The 24,397-nt window shown below is 43.3% G+C and overlaps 1 protein-coding gene across 1 annotated transcript in view; it reads right to left on the reverse strand.

Annotated features, from left to right (window-relative positions):
- Positions 1 to 14,817, reverse strand: part of LOC144694764 (polycystin-2-like protein 1) — a 310,166-nt gene extending 295,349 nt beyond the window's left edge. Inside the window, exons 1-2 of the mRNA XM_078565339.1 lie at positions 14,784 to 14,817; positions 14,230 to 14,343 (exon numbers count right to left, since the gene is read on the reverse strand). Coding sequence (XP_078421465.1) covers positions 14,230 to 14,343; positions 14,784 to 14,817 — 148 coding nt within the window. The remainder of the gene's footprint in view (positions 1 to 14,229; positions 14,344 to 14,783) is intronic.
- Between the last annotated feature and the right edge of the window lie 9,580 nt (positions 14,818 to 24,397).

A 24,397-nucleotide genomic window follows, 5' to 3' on the forward strand; every position in this document is an offset into this window, starting at 1 on the left:
GGCTTTGTCAGAGGGAGGTCGTGCCTAACAAATTTGATTGAATTTCTGGAGGAGGTGACCAGGTGTGTAGATGAGGGTAGTGCAGTTGATGTAGTTTATATGGATTTCAGCAAAGCCTTTGACAAGGTTCTACATGGGAGACTTATAAAGAAGGCAAATGCACATGGGATACAGGGTAATTTGATAAGGTGGATTCAAAATTGGCTTAGTTGTAGGAGACAGAGTGATGACAGAAGGCTGCTTTAGTGACTGGAAGCCAGTGTCCAGTGGTGTACCACAGGGATCTGTGCTGGGTCCCCTATTATTTGTCATTTATGTAAACGACATAGATGACTATGTGGGGGGGTAGGATTAGTACAAGGATTGGTCTGCTGATTAACAGTAAGGTTAATTGTCTTGGGCTACAGGAAGATAAAAACGGGATGGTCAAATGGGCAGGTAAGTGGCAGATCGAATTTAACCCTGAAAAGTGTGAGGTGATACACTTTGGAAGGAGTAATTTGACAAGGAAGTATTCAATGAATGGTATGAGACTAGGAAGTTCTGAGGAACAAAGGGACCTTGGCGTGTGTGTCCATCGATGTCTGAAGGTGGAGGGGCATGTTAGTGGGGTGGTGAAAAAGGCATTTGGGACTCTTGCCTTTATCAATCGAGGTATAGATTACAAAAGTAGGGAGGTCATGTTGGAGTTGTATAGAACCTTGGTGAGGCCACAGCTGGAGTACCGTGTGCAGTTCTGGTCGCCACATTATAGGAAGGATGTGATTGCACTGGAGGGGGTGCAGAGGAGATTCACCAGGATGTTGCCTGGGATGAAACATTTAAGTTATGAAGAGAGGTTGGATAGACTTGGGTTGTTTTTGTTGGAGCATAGAAGACTGAGGGGTAACCTGATTGAGGAGCATGGACCTGGTGGATAGGGAGCAGCTGTTCCCCTTAGTTGAAGGGTCAGTCACGAGGGGACACAAGTTCAAGGTGAGGGGCAGGAGGTTCAGGGAGGATGTGAGGATTAACTTTTTTACCCAGAGGGTGGTGACTGTCTGGAATGCGCTGCCTGGGAGGGTGGTGGAGGCGGGTCGCCTCACATCCTTTAAAAAGTACCTGGATGAGCACTTGGCACGTCATAACATTCAAGGCTATGGGCCAAGTGCTGGTAAATGGGATTAGGTAGGTAGGTCAGGTGTTTCTCATGTGTCGATGCAGACTCGATGGGCTGAAAGGCCTCTTCTGCACAGTGATATTCTGTGATTCTAGATGGTAGTGGTCATGGGTTTGGAAAGTTCTTTCTAAGGAGCCTTGGTGAGTTTCTGCAGTGCATTTAGTAGACGGTACACACTGCTGCCAACGTCTGTCGGTGGTGGAGGGAGTGAATGTTTGTGGATGTGGTGCCAATTAAACGGGTTGCTTCGTCCTGGATGGTGTCAAGCTTCTTTTGTTGTAGGAGTTGCACTCATCCAGGTAAGTGGTGAGTATTCCATCACACTGCTGACTTGTGCCTTGCAGATGGTGGACAGGCTTTCGGGAGTCAGAAGGTGACATATTGTCGCAGGATTCCTAGCCTCTGACCTGCTCTTGTAGCCACAGTATTTATATGGCTAGTCCAGTTCAGTTTCTGGTCAATGGTACCCCCCAGGATGTTGATAGTGGGGGATTCAGTGATGGTGATGCCATTGAACATCAAGGGGCGATGGTTAGATTCTCTCTTGTTGGAGATGGTCATTGCCTGGCACTTGTGTGGTGCGAATGTTACTTGCCACTTGTCGACCCAAGCCTGGATATTGTCCAAGTCTTGCTGCATTTGGACATGGACTGCTTCATTATCTGAGGGGTCGCGAATGATGCTGAACATTGTGCAATCATCAATGAACATCCCCACTTCTGACCTTATGATGGAAGGAAGGTCATTGATGAAGCAGCTGAAGATGGTTGGGCCGAGGACACTACCCTGGGGAACTCCTGCAGTGATGTCTGGGTAGTATGGCCTATCCTGTATCCTGAGACTGACCCTTCTTGACCCAGCCAACCCCTGACATGTGGGCATGAGAGCAGGGTGGTGTTGAAATAGCAAGCGACAGGGAGGTCTGGGTCATGCTTGTGGGAAGACCAAAGGTGTTCCGCAAAGCAGTCCCAAACGCAGACTGCTCTCATGCCCACATGTCCGTCCTTGGCCTGCTGCAATATTCCAGTGAAACTCAACGCAAACTGGAGGAACAGCACCTCATCTTCGAATTAGGCACTCTACAGCCTTCCAGACTTAACATTGAATTCAACAACTTCAGATCATGAACTCTTTCCTCCATCCTCACCCTTTTTTGATTCCCCTTCTTTCAAATATTTATTTTTTTAACATATATATATATCCCACCTATTTATATTATCATTATTTTTTAAATTTATTTTCATTCATTGTTTTATCCCCACCTTTTAGCCTATTTCGATCTTTTCTACCACATCGTACCCCATCCCCACTAGGGCCATCTGTCACTTGCTCATCCTGCTTTCTACTCTTAATGTCACCATTAGCACCTCCTTTAGCCAGTATCACCACCATCAACACCCCTTCGACCTTTTGTGAATGACATCTTTTGCAATCTCTCCTTTGCCTCCACCTATCTCTGGCCTTCTATCCAGCTTCACCTGTCCCACCCGCCCCCCCTTAAACAGTATATATTTCACCACATTTTTACTTCTCTTTAGTTCTGAAGAAGAATCATACGGACTCGAAACGTTAACTCTGTCTTTTTCTCCACAGATGCTGTCAGACCTGCTGAGTTTTCCCAGCAATTTTTGTTTTTGTTTGATTTCTAGCATCTGCAGTATTTTGCTTTTATTTAACTAAAGAATGTAGTTAATAAGTGAAGAGGTCTTTGCATTTCAGATAACTGCAGTAAACAAGCCACCACATCACACGCAAATGAGTATGACATGCTGGGGCAAGATTTCACCTAGCTCCAATGTATTAGTGACATTGTAAATACGATGCTAGCTTTTAACTAGTCTGGTATTTTAATTAGCCTGGCTGCTAATTACCATATCCTTCCCTTCCTGCCAGTGGACCATGGTTGAAAAATGGATGTACTGGAGCAACATGAAAGGAGCCTGATGTGCGTACTAAAATGGCCAACACCCGAAACAGATGGCAGCTCGTCCTCTCAACAGGAGGGCCTTTTGCCTTTTGCTGTATTGTGTTCGGATGTTAACAAGTTGTTAAATCAATTACAGAATTACAAATACCAGTCAGTTTCCCCTCAACAACCAAGTTAAAATTTAACCTGGGGATTGTGATGGAAGGACAATAGATTTCGATGGGCCAAGTGGCTTCCCATATCTGGTACATATTTTATGATCTTGGCAAACAGCAGGGAGATTTCCATTGTTAACCTTTTCTAGCAGAATTGGAATTTTATTCTAAAAGACATTTGTGATTCTGTTAGAAAAAGTAGGCAGAGGAGATAACTTTACAACTAACAGATAAGGTAAAAGCTCTGCTGTCCTACCACATTCAGTCATTAATGGTGGTGAACAAGTAAGTAACAAACAGGAGGGGGAGTCTGCATGAGTTTTCCCATTCTTATGGCAGAGCCTAGCATGTGAGTGCACAGAACAAAGTTGAAGTATTTGAAATCACCTTCAGCCAGAAGAGCTTGGAGGATGATCCACCTCAGCCTCCTCCTGAGGTTCCAATGGCTATAGATGCCAGCCTTCACACAAGTAGAGTCATTCCAAATAGCATCAAGAAATGCCTGAGCAGGCTGGTTACAGCAAATACTAGCCCCAACAATGGCTTGGATTTAGAGCTAGAGACCCTTGCTTCAGAATGAGTTGCATCCATAGCTGTTCAAGTACATCTACACCACTAGTAAATTTTAAAATTGCTCAGGTATGTACTGTGTAAAAGAAACAGGGCAAACCCAGCCCTGCCAATTCCCGTCCCAACAGTCTACTCCCAGTTATCAGCAAAGTGGTGGAAGGAGCCAACAGCAGTAGCATGAAGCGGCACTTAACCATAACTTGTTTGTCAATACTTTTCTCCCAGATCCACTCAGCTCCATATCTCATTACAGTCAAGTTGCAAGCATAAACACAAGAGTTGAATTCCAGGGGAGAGTGACTGTGTTTGATAGCAAAGGCAACTTTCATTCAATTGTGGTACCAAGGAGCTGTAGTATAACTGAAGTCGATGGAGATTGGGGGAAACTGACTAGAACTTGGAGTCATACCTGACACAAAGGAAAACTGTTCTGGTTATTGAAGGCAAATTAGTTCAACCCCAGGATATTGTTGCAGGAGTTCCTCGGCAGCATTCTAGGCCCAACTAACTTCAACTGCTTCATCAATCATCTTCCTCCAGCCTAAGATCATAAGCTAGACTGTTTCCCGGTGATTGCACAGTGCTCATCTCAAATTGCAATTCCTCAGCTAATCGAGCAGCCCTTGCCAGCAAGTAGCAAGACAACATCTATGTTAGGCTGATAAATGCCAAATGACATTTGCACAGGCAATGATTCTCTGCAATGAGAGAGAGCCTAACCACTTCACCTTGACATTTAAAGGCAATTGCCATCACTGATTTCCCCCACCATCAGCATTCTGGGATCACCATTCTAGGAACTCAACTGGAAAAGTCACATAAATTCAATGGTGACTAGAGCAGGTTGGAGGCTGCTTATCCTGTGATGTGTGGCTCACCTTCACTGCTCTCATCCCCCAGTCTCCGCATCCAGTCTCCTCCCCCAGTCTCCTCTCTAGCTCAGTGATTTCAACCTCCTTCTCAGATGTGCTCTCTCCTCTGAGTTCATTATTCTCCTATCCTTTCCTAATTCTCCTCCATATGAACTTCCCAACCCTTACTAACTGCCACCCCCTTGACCTTACCATCTCATGTAGCCTCACCACGTATCACCCACAGAAAAGGCCATCTCCGATCACTCAGCAGGTCTGACAGCATCTGTGGAGAGGAATACAGTTAACGTTTCGCATCCGTATGACTCTTCATCAGAAGTGTCTGTATGAAGATGAAGAGTCATACGAACTCGAAACATTAACTGTATTCCTCTCCACAGATGCTGTCAGACCTGCTGAGTTTTGCCAGCTATTTTTGTTTTTGTTTCAGATTTCCAGCATCCGTGGTATTTTGCTTTTATCTCTGATCACTTCCTGTCTCTCTCTGAACCCTGCCCCCCTTCCACACCCTGATCCTGTCTGCCCCTGGAAAAAAATTGTCTCCCAATTCACTTCCAACTGCACCTGCAAACTTCCCAGGGCTGAACTTTACCATGAACTTTGGGACTCTGGTATCAGGACCAAATGGGGATCCCAAGATGACACTTGCTGGTAGCAAGACTGGCTCAGCCTTCTTACCAGAGGCAGCCTCCTAATTGGTCACCTCTGGGCTCAAAATCCAATTAAGGGAGGTGAGTGGGGTGTAGATGCTGCTGGTCCAATCAGAGGGCCAGATGCTCTGAAGCCTCAACAGCCCTATCAAGGAAGGTGGGTGCTGCTGAAGTAATTCGGAGATTGAGAGTGACACCTCCATCTTGAAGCACATTCAGAGAGACAAGTATAAAATTGAAAATCAGAGGGGCCAAGCAGGCAGACCCATCCAGATGGCTCATGGGAGCTGTGTGGGGGTGGGGGGCTTTTCCTGCCCACAGCCCCCTCATTAGGCCATGGAGTCTCTAGCTCTGATAGCACACCCCTCCCCCAACTGGGGTGGTTGGAGGGAGACCACCTTTATGAAACAGACAGCCTCCCCACACAGCGGGTAGCCACGCTGCCACTGGCAAAATGCTGGCAACACAGCAAACTCCCCCCCTCCCCTCTAATTAGGCCTTTAATTATTTAAATTTGCTGCTCACCTTGCCTCCATTCAACAGGCAGCCAATCAGCATCCAGACCGTTGCTGGGAAGCTTCCCCAGAGCTGGGAGTGTGTCAGAGATCTGTTTCGATGCATGTTCCTGCTACTTTCCCACTCTGCCCCTGTCTCCACTTTCACTTCACTGGGGCTGGGTAAATCCTGCCCAACTGCCTAGTATCTCTGCCCTCCAATCACAATAGCATTTCTGCAACTACCAATCAGCTCAACCTTTGATTCCTTATTCCCCAATAAAACAACAATTCTTTCTCATCCTGTCCACTCTCCTGGTAAAGGCCTCCTCACCCTTCTCTCTAGTCCAAGGGACAAGGATCAATGGATATGGTGGATAACTGGTTAACACTCATTGCCAGATCTGACTGGACCATATAAAGTCCTGCCAAAACTGTTCTCTATTCAAGGATCATCTGGAATAACTCCCAGTTTTTTTCCCTACTGTAAACCATCTTCTTAAACCCCTTTCCCCTGCGCCCTTCACCTCCAATAACAAGGGCAAGGAGCTCATGGGCATCTTTGTTACTATTATTGAAACAATCCAATCAGCTGCTTCTGCCACTCCCTTCACTTTGACTAGCCCACCATGTCAAACCTCTTCTAAGGATCCCTTGACCTTTGCCCTCAATTTGCATCTCTCACTAGTTTCTCTCAAATCTCTACTCAGGCCCCCTCTGAGCTCATCTTGTCCATGAGACCCATCTCCTGTTACGTTAATCCTATTCCCACTAAACTGCTGATCACACAACTTCCCCTCCTGGTCCTCTTGTCAGCCTATACTTTAATGGTTCTCGCTCTCTCAGATACTGTCCCCTTCCTTTATAATCTGCCGTCATCAGCCTTCTCTCCTAAAACAAAAAGCCCTCGACACTGCCTTGCAAACTAGTATTCCATCTCCAATCTCCCTTTCCTCTCCAAAGTCTTTGGGTGGGATTTTCCGGCCCGGCTGCCGACAGGATCTTCTGGTCCCTCCGAAGTCAATGGACTTGTGGCTGGCTCGCCACATCTGCTGCCACGGTACCTGCCGTGCCAGGGCCAGAAAATCCCAACCTTTGAATCTACTGTTGCCTCCCGAATCCACATCCATTTTCCCTACAACTCCATATTTGAATCCCTCCAATCAGGTTTCCACCTGCCAAAGTGTTGAAGCAGCTCTTATCAAAGTCACAAATGACATCCTATCTGACTGTGACAAAGGTAAACTTCCCCTTCTTGCCCTCCTTGACCTGGCTGCAGCCTTTGACACGGTTGACCCCACCATCCTCCTCCAACACCGCTCCAGTGTTGTCCGGCTGGGTGGGACAGCTCTCACCCGGTTCCATCCTTATCTATCTAATCATAGCCAGAGAATCATTTGCAATGGCTTCTCTTCCTGCTCCCATACTGTTACCTCTGGTGCCCCCCACCGCATCCCCCCCCACCCCACCCAACCATGGATCTATCCTTGGCCCCTCCTATTTCTTATCTACATGATTCACCTCCATGATATCATCCAAAATCATACTATTAGTTTTCACCTGTACGCTGATGGCACACAGCTCTAACTCACCACCACCTCTCCAGATTCTTCCACTCTCTAAATTGTCAGATTCTCTTACATCCAGTACTGGATAAGGAGAAAGTTCCTCCAATTAAATATTGGGAACACTGAGGCCATTGTCTTCATTCCCTAATGCAAACTCCATTCCCTCAGCATCAATTCCACCCCTCTTCCTGGCAACTGTCTGAGGCTGCACCAGATTGTTTGCAACCTTGGTGTCACAGTTGACCTCAAGATGAGCTTCTAACCACATAACCAAAGCCATGACCAAGATGGTTTATTTCCATCTCTGTTAGATCTCCCATCTCCACCCATGCCTCAGCTCTCCTGTTGAAAACCTCACCCATGAGTTTGTTACATAAGAACCTTGGAAATTGGGAGCAGTTGTAGGTCCTTTGGTCCTTCAAACCTTCTCGACTATGTACTGCCCCCATATCCCTTCATTTCCTTAATATCTAGTGATTTCTGTCTTGAATATGTTCAGCTGGGCAGCCCCAGCTTTCTGAGCTATAGAATGCCAAAGATCCACAGCCCTGTGCGTGATGAGAATTCTCTACATCTCAGTCCTAAACAGCCAATCCCTTATTCTGGGACTGGCCCTAGTTCTAGGCACCCCACTCCAGGGCAAATATCCTCCCAGCATCTATCCTGTCAAACACTAAGCATTTTATACACTTCAAATAGATCACTCTGCGTTCTTTCAATTCTAGGGAATATAGGGTTAGTCTATATCCAATCTCTCCCCAGGACAATCCTTTCACACTAGGAATCAGTCTAGTGAATCTTAGGTAAGGAGGCCAAAGTTGCACACGTTATTCTGGGTGAGGTCTCACCAAAGCCTATATAATTGTAATAAGACTTTGTTACTCTTATGTCTTATCCCTTTGTAATAAAGATTTACATACCATTTGCCTTCCTGATTGCTTGCTGAACCTGCATGTTAACTTTATGTTCAAGGACATTCAGATTCTTCTGAATACCAACATTTCCCAGTCTCTTACCAATTCAGAAATATTCTGCTTTTCTATTTTTTCCTACCAAAGTGATTAACTTCATGTTTCTCCACACTATATTTCATATGCCACACTTTTGCCTGCTCATTTCACCCCTCTCAATCCTTTCACAGCATTTTTGCACCCTCCTCAGAGCTTACTTTCCTATCTAATTTTACATCATCAGCAAATGTGGATTTATTGCACTTGGTTCACTTGGCTGATACCTGGATGAAGGTGTTGTGTTATAAGGAAAGGTTGAGCAGTTTTGGCCTATAGTCATTGGAGTTTAGATAATGAGAGGTCATCTGAGTGAAACATATAAGATTTTGAAGTGGCCTGACAGGGTAGATGCTGAGAGGATGTTTCCCCTCTTGGAGGAATCTAGAACTAGGGGGCACAGTTTCAGAATAAGGAGTCTTCCATTTAAGATAGAAAAGAGGAGGAATTTCTTCTCTGAGGGTCGTGACTCTTTGGAATTTACTACTCCAGGGAGAAGTGGAGGCTGGGTCATTGAATAGATTCAAGGAAGGAAAATCAAGTGAGGCCACAATCAGATCAGCTAGATGGGCCGAATGGCCTACCCCTGCTCCAAATTCTTATGTTCTAATCTCTGCACATCTAAGTCATTAATATAGGTTTAAATAGCTGAGGCCAAAGCACTGATCCTTGTGGTACCCCATAAGTCACAGCCTGCCAACCTGAGAATGACCCATGTATTCCCACTCTGTTTTCTGTCCATTAACCCGTCCTCAATCCATGCTAATATATTATCTCCAATACCATGAGTCTTAATTTTATGTAATAACATTGTGTGGTGCCTTATCTAATGCTTTTTGAAAGTCTAAATACATGACAGCCATTGGTTCCCCCTTATCTATTCTAATAGCTACAGCCTGTTTTAAAAAAAAATCTGAACAGATTTGTCACAAATGATTTCTCTTTCATTAATCCATGTTGACTCTGCCTAATCATAGTATGATTTTCTAAGTAGGCTATAGCATTTTCCTACTGACTGATGTTGAGTAACTGATCTATAGTTCAGTGTTTGCTCTCACCCTCCTTTCTTGAATAACAGGGTTACATTTGTTACCCTCTAGCCTTGACACCCCCAATGCACTCCTGACTGTCCCCCCCACATTCTACCTTCTGGAAGCTTTCAGTGATCCAAAATTCTGCTGCCCATGTCCAAACTCGCAAAGGGTGCTGCTAGCCCATCATCGCTGTGCTCACTGACTTACATTTGCTCCTGGCCAAGCAACAGCTGACTTTAAAGTTCTCATCCATATCTCCCCTTATCTCTGTAATCTCCTTCAAGCCACAATCCTCTGAGATATCAGTGCTTCTCTAGTTCCGGTCTCTTGAGCAGCTCTGATTTGAATTGCTCCACCTAGTGGAGTGCCACAGGGATCAGAGCTGGGGCCACAGTTATTTACAATATATATTAATGAGGTGGATGAGGGAATTGAATGTACTATCGCCAAGTTTGTGGATGACAAAAATAGGTGGGAAGGCAAGTGGTGAGGATGACAGAGTCTACAGAGGGATACAGACAGGTTAAGGGAGTGGGCAAAAACTTGACAGATGGAATATAATGCGGGAAAATGTGAGGTTATGCACTTTGGCAGGAAGAATAGAAGAGCCGAATATTATTTACATGGAGAAAGGCTGCAGCACAGAGGAATTTGGGGTTCCTTATGCATGAATCCCAAAAAGCTAACATACATGTTCAGCAGGTAATAGGGAAGGCAAATAGAATGTTGACCTTTATTTCAAAGGGAATGGAATATAAAAATAGGGAAGTCTTGCTAAAACTATACAAGGCACTAGTTAGCCCACATCTGGAATACTGTGAACAGTTTTGGTCCCCTTATCTAAGGAAAGATATATTGGCATTGGAGGCAGTCCAGAGAAGGTTCACTAGGTTGATCCCGGGTATGGAGGGATTTTTTTATGAGGAGAGGTTGAGTAGGTTGGGCCTGTACTCATTGGAATTTAGAAGAATGAGAGATGACTTTATTGAAACATATAAGATTCTTAGGGGGATTGACAGGGTAGATGCTGAGAGGTTGTTTTCCGCTTGTGGGAGAGTCTAGGACCAGAAGGCATAATCTGAGTAAAGGGGCACCCATTTAAAACAGAAACGAGGAGGAATTTCTTCTCTTGAGGATAGTGAATCTGTGGAATTCCTTACCGCAGAGGGCTATGAGGCTGGGTTGTTAAGTATATTCAAGGTTGAGATAGACAGATTTTTAATCAGTAAGGGCATCAAGGGTTATTGGGGAAGGTAGCAAAGTGGAGTTGAGGATTATCAGATCAGCTATGGTCTCAATGAATGGCAGAGCAGACTTGATGGGCTGAATGGCCGACTTCTGGTCCCACATCTTATGATCTTACCATTGGTGGCTGTGCCTTCAGCTCCCAATGCCCTAAGCTCTGGAATTCCCTCCCTAAACTTCTCCACCTCTCTACCCCACTTTCCCCCTTTAAGACACACTTTAAAACCTACCTCTTTGACCAAGCTATTAGTCACCTACTTCAATAAGTCCTTATGAGACTGTGTTAAATTTTACTTCATAACGCTCCTGTGAGGAGCCATGAGACATTTTATGTTAAAGGGCACTCAATGAATACAAGTTGCTACTGTTGACTAAAGAGCATGGGGCAGGATTAAGAACTACAGAAATTTGCAGCATGAGGGTAGAATGAAGCAACTTGTAAATGAGGAGTTGGATTTCCAATTCAATGTTCTGGGTCCAGGAAGCCAGGAAAGGTCAGTGAGCACAGGGCTGAAAGGAGAGGAGGAATTTGAATGGGACAGGATACGGGTGATGGAGTTTTGAATGTATTGGTATTTGTTAAATGTGGTGTTTGAAATAGTGATGAGGAACGGAGTGAAAGAAATGAAAGCAGAGAAAGACTTCAGTGGTAGTGGAGTATAGAAAAGCTCGAATCAGACAACACTAAGAGGAGGATGTTAGTAACCTTGGTGATGGATAGGGGTATGAAATTTATAGTTCAGCTCCGGGTCAGACAGTAAACCCAAGTTATTTATAGATAATATAATGACCAATTAACCATTTTTTAATAAAAACAGAAAATGCTGGAAAACTCTCAGCATCTGTGGAAAGAGAAACTGAGTTAACGTTTTGAGTCCATATGACTCTTCAGAGCTAAAGAGAAGTAGAAATGTGATGGATTTTATACTGTTTAAGGGGTGGAGCAGGTAGAGTAAAAGAGAAGGCCAGGGATAGGTGGGGGTTCAGGAGAGATTTGACAAAGATGTCATGGACACAAGACAAAGGGAATGTTAATGATAGTGTTAAAGACTAAAGGTGCTGATAGTGGCATAAAAGTAAGATAGCAGCATGTATTAATAGCAGAACAAGGGTCAATGCTCTGTGAAAGCACAACATGGAAACAAGTGACAGATGGCCCTGTAGTGGTGGGGGAGGTGCATTGGGGGTTGGGGAAATATTCTAAATATGAATAAATAATAAAAATTAAAAATTTAAAAATGGAGGAGAGAGTTCATGATCTGAAGTTGTTGAACTCGATGTTAAGTCCAGAAGGCTGTAAAGTGCCTAATCAGAAGATGAAGTGCTGTTCCTCCAGTTTACGTTGAGCTTCACTGGAACATTGCAGCAAACCAAGGACGGACATGTGGGAATGAGAACAGAGTGGTGTGTTGAAATGGCAAGCGACAGGAAGTCATGCTTGCGGACAGACCAAAGGTGTTCCGCAAAGCGATCACCCAGTCTGCGTTTAATCTCCCCAATATAGAGGTGACGGCATTGGGAGAAGTAAATGCAGTAGACTAAATTGAAGGAGGTGCAAATGAAGCCCTGCTACACCTGACAGGATTGTTTGGGCCCTTGGACGGTGAGGAGGGAGGAGGTAAAGGGGTAGGTGTTGTACTGTCTGTGATTGTATGGGGAGGTGCCGTGGGAGGGGGATGAGGAGTTGGGCATGATAGAGGATTGGACCAGGGTGTCCCAGAGGGAACGGTACTTGTGGAATGCTGACGGGGGTAGGGGGGGTAAGGGGACGGTGGTTTGGTGGTGGAATCATGCTGGAGTTGGCAACAATAGCTAACTCTACCATCTTGCCACCACCAAACATATCTTCCCCTCACCACCCCCCCACCAGCATTCCATAGGTACCATTCCCCCCTTGACACGCTGGCCCATTCCTCCATCACCCCTAACTCCCATCCCCCTCCCACAGCACCTTCCCATGCAATCACAGAAGGTGCAACACCACCTGCCCCTTTACCTCCTCCCTCCTCACCATCTAAGGGCCCAAACACCCTTTCAGATGAAGCAGTGCTTCACTTGCACCACTTACAATTTGGTCTACTGTATTCACTGCTCCCAATGCGGTCACCTCTATATTGGAGAGACCAAACGCAGACTGGGTGACCACTTTGCGGAACACCTTCGCTCGGTCCGCAAGCATGACCCAGACCTCCCTGTCACTTGCCATTTCAACACACCACCCTGCTCACATACCCACATGTCCGTCCTTAGCCTGCTGCAATGTTCCAGTAAAGCCCAACGTAAACTGGAGGAACAGCACCTCATCTTCCAACTAGGCACTTTACAGCCTTCCGGACTTAACATCGAGTTCAACAACTTCAGACCACGAACTCTCTCTTCCATCTTTACCACTTTTTTAGTCTACTTTAAGTTTTTTGTTTTATGTTTTTGTTTTTTAATCCTTTCCTCCCCCCCCCACCGCAACCACCCCCACCCCACCCCCACACAGGATCACCTGTCACTTGTTTCTATGTTGTGCCTTCACAGTGTGCTGACCCTTGTTCTACTATTAACACATTCTGCTATCTTACCTTTATGCTACTATCAGCACCTTCTTTAGTCTTTAACACTACCATTAACACTCCCTTTACCTTGTGACCATGACGCCTTTGGCAATCTCTCCTGAGCTCACTCCTCTCCCTGACCTTCTAATTTTGCTCCACTTGCTCCACCACCTGTTAAACAGTATAAAATCCATCACATTTCTACCTCTCTTTAGCTCTGAAGAAGAGTCAAACGGACTCGAAATGTTCACTCTATTTCTCTCTCCACAGATGCTACCAGACCTGAGTTTTTCCAGCATTTTCAGTTTTTATTTCACATTTCCAGCATCCGCAGTATTTTGCTTTTGACTATTTTTTAATATTGATAACACACACAACAATTTCACTGACAAAAGGCACTAACAATATTCGGGTGTCAATAAATTTATCAGCTTCAAATTTCTTTTAAATGATTCAAACATTTAGTTTGAAGAGGCAGAATTTTATACTTCACAGAAGTGGCAAGTTAGAAATTGTTTTTAAAAATAAATCCAAACTAGTGGATTGTATTAAATGCAAATACAGCAAACCAGCTGTTAAGAAGTGTGATTTTTACATGCTATGATATGTTATTAGCAGTTTCCACATTTTCTCAAATATATGAAATAGGGCAAATGAAAACTAATGTACAGAAAGCTGCTCCCTGTATTAACATACACTAACATGATTGACATAAATCTCAATTTAAATATGGAAAAAAAGTATTAAGCTATCAATTTTATCTCACCTTTTGTTCTAGAAATGGCACTGAGAATTATTATCTGTAAACTTTGTATTGGTTACAGTTAGTAGATTTATTTTAAGGTAAATGGAAAATTGGTAGGTACTACATCTGGGATAATTATTTTTCTCACCACCAGAAAAATAAAAACCTTAAAATCAGAAATATACTTGTTAATTAAAAACCCAATAAAGGAACTATTGAATGGAATGTGGTTTTCATGTAGTTAAAAGCATGTTACTTACACAAACAAATGTCCACAAGGAAAACTATGTAAACTAATAGTTCACGCAACGTCCTCCTGATGTGTAACTCTGGGTTATTGGACAAGTTCTCAGTCAATTTTGTACCCCACAAGCCTACAGGCACAGAAAGGAGCAAAGGCACAAAGTCATTAACTCCGACAGTAGCAAATCCCACAACCCCACTCAGTAACTTTCAGAGACGTTGCCTCTAAATAACCAGATGAAAATAATTTTATTGCTTAAAACAGCAATTTGTTCTTCAATAGATATTTTATATTCATTTTTATAGTAGTCAAAAATGTCCTTCTACTACAGCTGGTCCTAAGCACCTGGGCATTACTCTTACGACAACTCTTCAAGCACAACACAATATTGATATTGGGAGTGCTGACATTTACAAATCCAACAATACAACATATTTATATATGATATAGATTTAACACATTAAAAACATTCTCCCTCTTGACCTGAAATATTAGTGCAAAGCTTGAAATTTATTTGATTCTTGTAAACTAAGTTACTATATTTACTATTCCTGCCACTGGTGACCCTACTCGGGCCCGGTGCTACTGACAACCTTACTGTCATTGACAACCTATATGTATACTCAATGAGAGAGCAAGAAGAGGGGATTGGGATTGCTGTTTGTAATGAGTCAGTGCCAAGTGCTTCAATTAGCCCTATTGCCAACGATAATCCCATAGTCACTGGAGATCCGACTATCAAGCAGTCCCAGTGTTACTTGCAATCTTGCTATAAATAGCAACCCTGCCATCAATGATAATGCTATTGCCAATGATAATTCTGTCATTGGCAATCCTTTATAAGTAGCAATATGACTTACTTTAGCCATTCCACTACTTCCCTTAACAAATTTATCCTTTGGGCAATCCTATTGTCACTGACGATGCCCGTTTCTGTCTTCCCACAGCCAAATGACTTCAATTAGGGCTGTAATTATGATATCATACTGATCAGAAACAGTTTTGTTTTATTTATTCTTTTGTGGGATGTGGCCATTTGTTGCCCAGCCCTAATTGCCCTTGAACTGAGTGGCTTGCTAGGCCAGTTCCAAGGGCAGTTAAGAGTCTGTTGGTCTGGAGTCACATGTAGACCAGACCAAGTAAGGATGGCAGATTTCTTTCTCTAAAGGACATTAGTGAACCAGATGGGTTTTGATGACTAATTTAGGGTCACAAGTACTGAGGCTAGCTTTCAATTCCAGGTTTTATTCATTGAATTTTATTCCCTCATCTGCCGGTGGGATTTGAACCCCAGAGCATTACCCTGGGTCTCTGGATTACTAGTCCAGCGACAATACCGCTATTCCCCATCTCCCCCATTCTTTGTGGTTGGGGGAGGGGGGCGCTGGTTTATGTCAGTCAGCATTTCTCTGATGTAGTCTATACAGATTACGCTCAAAGGTCAACATGCATGTCCGCAGCTGAGAGGTTTGGAATCCCGGAATTTCCACCGGGATTCTCCCGATCACTGGCCCTCGCCTTGTACAAATTCTGGAGAAACAGCTCAAATGGTTGTTTGCAGTGTTTGAACCAATTCTATGGCGGGAACCTCCATGGAAGGTCTAACCTTTAATATTTTGAGAGTTCATTGCAAAACATGAAAAAGTCCCCATGTCTCTAAAATAGCCGAGAGCTCCAACTGTTCAATGGAGTTATACTCCATGGAGATGTGGACCGAAGTTGGGCAAGGGAGATTTAATTGTGAGGTTACGATGTCACTTTACACTCACAACTGACTCTGAAGTTAGCGTTAGAAAAATGACCGTTCACTTGCAAAAGGTCAAATAGCTGTTGAATATGTCGGTCCTATTGGATAGCACTGTTCCTGCTCTGGGAGCAGCAGTACTTCAACACACCAAGATCCATATGCTTCTCCCTTCTGATCTCTACTGTCCAGAAAACTTCACCCAAACTTATTCCTTAGGAATGTTCTTAACAAAACCTCCTGATCCTTGGAATGGTTAGTTATATGGTTGATCCCGGAGTGCCATACAATCCATTTGGCCCAAATTTTACAAAACCAATAGTAAATACTTTACAGAAAATAAGATCAAACGTATTTAAATCTTTAATATTTTCAGGTTAGGCCTGAAACTAAAATTGAAAATGATCGGAAATTTGAAGGTGAACTCATTCATAAAGTTAACACTAACAACGTCTAATTGGAAATGAAATTTTAAAGAAATCACTCAGGGCCGGATCTCTTACCTCGAATTCCTTTAGCAAAGGCCATGCAGCATCCCGAGGAAGGTTTGCTTTTGTCTGGATTCAGTGGGGGCTCTTCACACCCATAAGGATTGTTTGGGAATGAGCTGGGGTTGTAGATAGTCTGGACATTGAAAGGAGTGCTCGGCGGTGAAGCCTCGAAAGCTGCATTATCCCAAGCCCTCTTAGATAAACTTTCCATTTCGTGCACCTCCTGGATCGGTAACTTCAACTGGTTATCCCGAGCTGAAATCATTTTGATGGGACCAGCCTTTCACAATCTCCCTGGGTTCCCAGCTGGGGGTGACTGTGGGGAGCAATCTACACGGCTCTCCCAGTAACCGATTGACAACTGCCTGGGTCACATACACCACAGTCAAATACTTCACCAACCCCCCCTCCCTCCTTCACCGGCTTTGTCTTCCTGGATGACGCCAAGGCAAAAAGGGAGGGACCTGGGACAATGGGATCTCCCAGTGGCAAACATGATAAATGGGATATTCAGGAGAAAGAATACTGAATGATTAATTCCTTCAGTTGAACAATCATTCCGCAAGTCGGTGGTTAACTGATGCCATAGGCTGAGGCGGGCAGAGGACGAACCCGGAATCCACCTGCAGTTGGTAACGGATAAAAAGACAAATTGCTGGAAATTCTCACTAGGTCTGGCAGCATCTGTGGGGCGAGAACCCAATTCTTCTCGCCACAGATGCTGCCAGACCTGCTGAGATTGTCCAGCTAGACTTGTGCTCTCTGGTGCTGAGAAGACAGCTCCGGTCAGCAAAGGTTCAACGGCTTAAGCAGCGCAGAACATGAACAGTAAACTTCTTTGGTTATATTTTTTAAAGCATCCAGAATGTTGTGGTGACGGAGTTAAATCCCATTGCAGAGTCTACTTTACATTCAGAAATCAGAAAGTTGACTGGGCAGTGGTATTGACGTCCCTACGCACCACATTTCACATAATGCCGTTTATACGTTTTGATATCGATTGTACCTCGTTCAGTCTGAAAGCGAAAGATGTTCTATTCATCTAAACACGTATTAAAAGAAGCTATTTGTCTGGTAGTGCTGGTAAGTTTGACGAATAGAAATCCGTATAAAATAACAAAAGGGAATGTTAGTGATCACTTTAATTGTGTTTCTTGTTTAAGAGGGGAGTTAGGCATATTGAAAACATTAAGCTTTGTGACTATTATTCTAGATGAGGAGGAAGACTGGCCGTAAATTTGAAATAAGATTTGAATTGTAATGATAACAGTTAGGAAAAAGAGAAACAGTACATTATAATCTTAGGGCTGAGTGAATTGTTTACTTTGGAACAAGGGGAAACATCTTTTAAATATTTAACATTCTTAATTGAATAGGTATCTCGAAGCCGAATCCGTCTGAGATTACCACAATCAGTGGGGGAATATTAACAAAATCACTTCGATCACTCAGTAAAAGGCTGATTTATCATTTTAAACAGGTCAATGCAAGCATTAATGTAATGACGGCCTGAAAATCTAACCTATAGACAGGTGTTTACTTATTCAGATTGAATCTGCAAATATTGGTGACGTTTTAAAAAAAAACAAAATGAGTGAGTTTTTAACTGAGATTTAATGGTTCTGAAATGATGATGGTTGGGGTAAGGGTTAGGGACAGGAGTTGTATTGCTCTGAGTTTACCAAAAGATGGTTTCATTTTAGCATTAGGAAAACTGGTGGCCTTTTCCCACATTTTCTCACAATGTTGCTGAATTATCATTTAGAATACATTAAAATCCATCATTTTTGTCCCTTCTTATCATATCACTAATTTAAAATAAAGGTGAAGTATTGTCAAATTAAATGTTTGATGTTATTTGTCAGTGTTTATATACTATTGCATTTAATCCCTGCCACAAATTCCATTCCCTAGCCACCGACTACATCCCTCCCACTGAAACTGAAGCAGTCTGTTCACAAGCTTGCCATTCTGCATGATCCTAATCTGAGTTTCTGACCTTATCCTCTCCATCACCAGGTCTGCAGATTTTCACCTCAGTAACATTGTCAAACTCTGGCCTCGCCTCAGCTTGACTCTGCTGTAACCTCCTCAATGCTTTTGTCCTCTAGACGCTACTATTTCAATGCTCTCCTAACCTTTCTCATACCTTGCTTCTTTCATAGACTCGAGGTCATCCAAAATTCTGGTTCTCATCCCAACTCTCACCAAATCCCATTCGCCTACCACCCAGGGCTTGCTGACTGACATTGGCTCCAAATAGGGCAATGACTCAAATTTAAAATCATCACCCTTGTTTTCAAATCATTCCTACCCCTCATATCTCCTTATCTCTGTAACCTCCTGCAGCCCTCTGAGATCTCTGAACTCTTCCAATTCTGATCTCTTGTGATTTTCATCAATTCATAATTTCCATCCCTCTGCTACTGGAAATTGTGACCATAATTTTCTAAGGTCTAAGCTCTGGGGTTCACTTCCTAGACCTCTCTGCCTCTCTCACCCTGTCTTTTTTCATTCATTTATGGGATGTGGGTGTCACTGGCTCGACCAGCGTTCATTGCCCATCCCTAATTGCCCTTGAGAAGGTGGGGAGCTGCCTTCTTGAATCACTGCAGTCCACATGGAGCAGGTACACCCAGAGTGTTGCTAGGGAGGGAGTTCCAAGATTTTGACCCAGTGACAGTGAAGGAATGGTGATATATTTCCAAGTCAGGATTGTCAGGGAGATATAATAATTTTCATAATGTTATTGGAATTTATTGTAAAATAGGGTAATGGTGAGGTTTGTGTTTATGGGTCTATTCCTGTCTGTGTTTGTGTGTGTGTGACTTAATTAAATTAAAGGCAGCTGGTCTGAAGTCTTTGATGTAACAGAAGATAAGATAGATTTGGAATGTTAAGTAGGTAAACATAGGTATAAAGGGAACATTTGCATTTTTAAATAAACCAGACAGGATTGATTTCAAAGGAGGGGTGAAATGTGTCACCTAGCCAGGGGAAGTTAAGAAACAGTGTGTTTATTTTTTCCCAAAGATTACTGGTAAAATTGGTATTATGAGAGATTTTTTATTATTAGAGAGGTAAAGTCCAAAGACATAGTGAGACAATGGGAAGTTGCATTCAAAGGGGAAAATATGGTTGAAGGAGAGAAGGCTGTGTACCCAACGGAAAGCATTCTAAGATCTAAAACAAGTGTGAAAAACTTCCACCATCTAAGCCTCAAGCTGCTGCCTATAAAGAACTGAAGTTAAGAAAATGCACTTTGAATTGGATTGTTCAGTGTATCGTGTTTCTTCGCCCGGGTCTTTTAAAATCCATGTGTCTTACTGTTGCCTTAACGAAAGTGTAACTGGGAGTTGTTTAACTAGGGGATTTAGAAGTTATCATAGTAGTAATTTATAGATCTATGTGTGTACTTAAAATCATTTCTTCTACTAATAAAGTTTTAATTTAGTTTTGTAAGAAACCTAGAAGACTTGGTGGTCTTATTACCATTCAATTCAAGGCACACATCTTGAAATTTTTACAAATTGCAAAACAAGTTGTAGCATTTGTTGCAAGTTTCCCTTTGGGATTTGAGCAGCTCAGCATTTACCATCGGCTGTGCCATAACAGGATGGTGAGTGACTTGGAGAGGAATTTCCAGGTGGTGGTGTTCCCATGTATCTGCTGCCCTTGTCCTTCTAGATGGTAGCAGTCATGGGTTTGGAAGGTGCTGTCTAAGGAGATTTGGTGAGTTGCTACAGTGCATCTTGTAGATGGTACACACTGCCTCTACTGTGCGTTGGTGTTGGAGGGAGTGAATGTTTGTGGATGGGGTGCCAATCAAGCGGGCTGCTTTGTCCTGGACAGTGTCAAAGCTTTTTGAGTGCTGTTGGAGCTGCACGCATCCAGGCAAGTGAAGAGTATTCCATCACACTCCTGACTTGTGCCTTGTAGATGTTGGACAGGCTTTGGGAGTTAGGAAATGAGTTACACGGCACTGAATTCCCAGCCTCTAACCTGCTTTGGTCGGCACAGTATTTATATGGCTGGGCCAGTCGTTTCTTTAAGATACTCCTTTAAACCTCTCTCTAAATAAATGTTTAACCACATGTCCTAATATCTCCTGATGTGGCTCAGCCATTTTTGAAACTGTATTCTAGTTAGAAACGTTTGATTGGAAAACTGAGAAAGGACAAGAGTATCAGAGACAGGATGGAAGGGAATATGGGTTGAAAGCTCAGCCCAATAAGATTCTAATGTGGAAACAGTCCAGTTCAGCCTGAGACAGTGACTAAGATGGGAAATAGATTTAGCAGCAAGGTTTTTGATAGAGACCAAAACCTCAGTCATCTCAATGTTTTGTCGGAGAAAAATTCAGCTCATGTAAGAGTAAATGGAGGACAGACAGTCTGACTGCTCAATGACAGGGGAGGTGGTGAGCTGGGTGTCTTCAACATGCAGAAATTCACCAATGTGTATGTATGATGTCATTAAGGGGCCGTATGTTAATGTGGAAGAGTAGGAGGCCAAGGATAGATCTTTAAAAACTCCAGAGGCAATGGTGTAGTGCAAGAAGAGAAGCCATTGCTAGAGATGTTCTGTCTAAATGTCGCAAAGAGCTTGGAACCAAGTAAAGGCTGTCCCACTGAGCAGGTCAATGGGAAAAGGGGCATGGGAAAAATTCCAGCAACTTAGTTAAACATGATTTTCCCTTAAGAAATCCTTGCTGGTTTTCTTTAATTAACCTGCTTTTATTATTGAGCTATTAATTTAGTCCTGAATTATAGTTTCTAGAAGTTTCCCCAGCACTGAAATTAAACTGACTGGCCTGTTATCACTGGGCTTATTTTCACAACCTTTTTGTTTGCAATTCTCCATCCCTCTGGCACCATCCCTAAGGAAGGATGACAAATTATAGCCAGTGCCTCTGTAATTTCCACTGTCACTTCCCTCAGTTTCCCTGAGTGCATCTCATCTGGTCCCTGGTGCCTTATCAACTTTAAGTACAGGCAGCCTATCCAATACCACCTCTTTTTCAATTTTAAACCCTTCGAGTGTCTGAATTTCTTCCTCTTTCACTGTGGCCTGTGTAGCATCTTCTTCTTTGGGACAGACAGATGCAAAGTATTCATTTAGTATCTCAGCTATTCCCCCTTATCTCCATGTGTGAATTGCCTTATTGGTCCCTAATCAGCACTACCACCCTTTACCACCCTTTTTAACATTTATATGCCTGTCATTGGGATTCCCTTTTATTTTAGCTGCCTCTTTTCATACTCCCCCTTTGCTTTTTCGCCTCTCCTCTGAACCTCCTATACTCAGCTTGGTTCTCAATTGTATTATCCACCTGACATCTATCATAAGCACACCTTTTCTTCTTTATCTTAATTTCTATCTCCTTTGTCACACAGGAAGCTCTGGATTTGTTTGCCCTACCTTTCCTTTCGAGGGAATATACCTGGACTGTGCCTGAACTATCCCTTCTTTGAAGGTAACCCATTGTTCAGCTACCATTTTTCCTGCCAACCTTTGACTTCAGTTTATTCGGCCCAGATCCATTCCTACCCCATTGAAGTTGGCTTCCCCCCAGTTAATTATTCTTACTCTGGATTATTCTTTGTTCTTTCCATTGCCAGCCTGAACCTGTGACACAATGAATCACTGTCCCCTAAATGTTCCCCTACTGACACTTGATTCACTTGGCCCACCTCATTCCCAAGAACCAGGTCTAGCAGTGGCTCCTTTCTTCTTGGACTGGAAACATACTGCTGTAGAAAATTTTCCTGAATACACTCTAGAAACCCTTGCCCTTTTCTGCCCTTTACAATACCACTATTCCAGTCTATATTTGGATAATATAAGTTCTCCATAATAACTATTATATAATACTCACATCTATCTGTAATTTCCTTGCAAATTTGTTCCTCTACATCCTTCCCACTAGTTGGTGTCCAGTAGACTACATTGAGTAACGTAATTGCATCATTTTTGTTCCTTAGATTTAGCCAAATAGATTCTGTCCTTGACCCTCTGGGACATCCCCTTTCTCCAGCACTGCAATGCTCTCCTTAATCAATACCACCACCCCTCCCCCTTTCCTATCTTTCATGAGTGCCTTATACCCAGGAATATTTAACACCCAGTCCTGCCCTTCCTTGAGCCAGGTCTCTGTTATAGCTACAACATCATATTTCCAAATGGGAATCTGCACCTGTAACTCTCCAATCTTATTTACTATACTCCGTACATTCACAGTAATCCTGATTTAGACTCTACTACTTTCTCCCTTATACTGACCCCATCTATTAACTTACTATTTCCTACTCTAGCGCTATCTATCTCTCCCAGGAATCTGTGCACCATGGTGTCCCTCTCTAGTATCACCTCCTAGTTCCCACCAACCTGCCAAGTTAGTTTAAACCCTCTCCAATAGCACCAGCAAATCACGCAACAAGGAACTCAGTCCTTGCTCTATTTAGGTGTAACCCATCCAGCCTGTACAGGTCCCATCTCCCACCAGAGCTAATCCCAATGTCCCCAGAATCTAAAGTCCTCCCTCCTGCACCATTTCTCTAGGTACGCATTCATCTGCTTTATCCTCCTATTTTTATACTCACTTGTGCATGCACTGGGAGTAACCGGGACATTACAACCTTTAAGGCCCTCCTTGCTAATTTTCTACCTAGCTCCCTAAATTCTGACTGCAGGACTACATCCCTCTTTCTCTCCCTGTCGTTTGTACCAATGTGAATCATGATTGCAGGCCTTTCACCCTCCTCCATCAGGGTGCTTTGCAGCCAGCCAGTGACATTCTTGACCCATAAGACCATAAGACGTAGGAGCAGAAGTAGGCCATTTGGCCCATAAAGTCTGCTTCACCGTTCAATGAGATCATGGCTGATCTGATAATCCTCAACTCCACTTTCCTGCCTTTTCCCCATGACCCTTGATTCCCTTATTGATTAAAAATCTGTCTATCTCAGCCTTGAATATACTTAATGACCCAACCTTTGCAGCCCTCTGTGGTAAAGAATTCCACAGATTAACTACACTCTGAGAGAAGAAATTCCTCCTCATCTCTGTCTTAAATGGGTGCCCCCTTATCTGAGATTATGCCCCCTGGTCCTAGACTCTCCCACAAGGGGAACTCTCAGCACTTACCCTGTCAAGCCCCCTAAGAACCTTACGTTTCAATAAAGTCACCTCTCATTCTTCTAAACTCCAATGAGTACAGGTTCAACCTACTCAACCTCTCCTCATAAATAAATCCCTCCATACCCGGGATCAACCTAGTGAACCTTCTCTGGACTGCCTAATGCCAATATATCTTTCCTTAGATAAGGGGACCAAAACTGTTCACAGTATTCCAGGTGCGGTGTAACTAGTGCCTTGTATAGTTTTAGCAAGACTTCCCTATTTTTATATTCCATCCCCTTTGAAATAAAGGTCAACATTCTATTTGCCTTCCCTATTACCTGCCGAACCTGTATGTTAGCTTTTTGGGATTCATGCACAAGGAACCCCAAACTCCTCTGTGCTGCAGCCTTTCTTCATGTAAATAATATCCAGCTCCTCTATTCTTCCTGCCAAAGTGCAAAACCTCACATTTTCCCACATTATATTCCATCTGTCAAGTTTTTGCCCACTCCCTTAACCTGTCTATATCCTTCTGTAGACTCTTTGTGTCATCCTCACCACTTGCCTTCCCACCTATTTTTGTGTCATCTGCAAACTTGATGATAGCACATTGATTTCCCTCATCCAAGTCATTAATATATATTGTAAATAATTGTGGCCCCAGCACTGATCCCTATGGCACTCCAGTAGTTACAGGTTACCAGTCTGAAAATGCCCCCTGTATCCCAATTCTCTATCTTCTATTAGTTAGCCAATCCTCTATCCATGCTAATGTGCTACCCCAACACCATGGGCTCTTATCTTATTATGTAGCCTTATGTGTGGTA

The sequence above is a fragment of the Cetorhinus maximus genome, chromosome 20 (genome assembly GCF_964194155.1).
Source record: "Cetorhinus maximus chromosome 20, sCetMax3.hap1.1, whole genome shotgun sequence".
NCBI classification, from domain to species: Eukaryota; Metazoa; Chordata; class Chondrichthyes; order Lamniformes; family Cetorhinidae; genus Cetorhinus; species Cetorhinus maximus.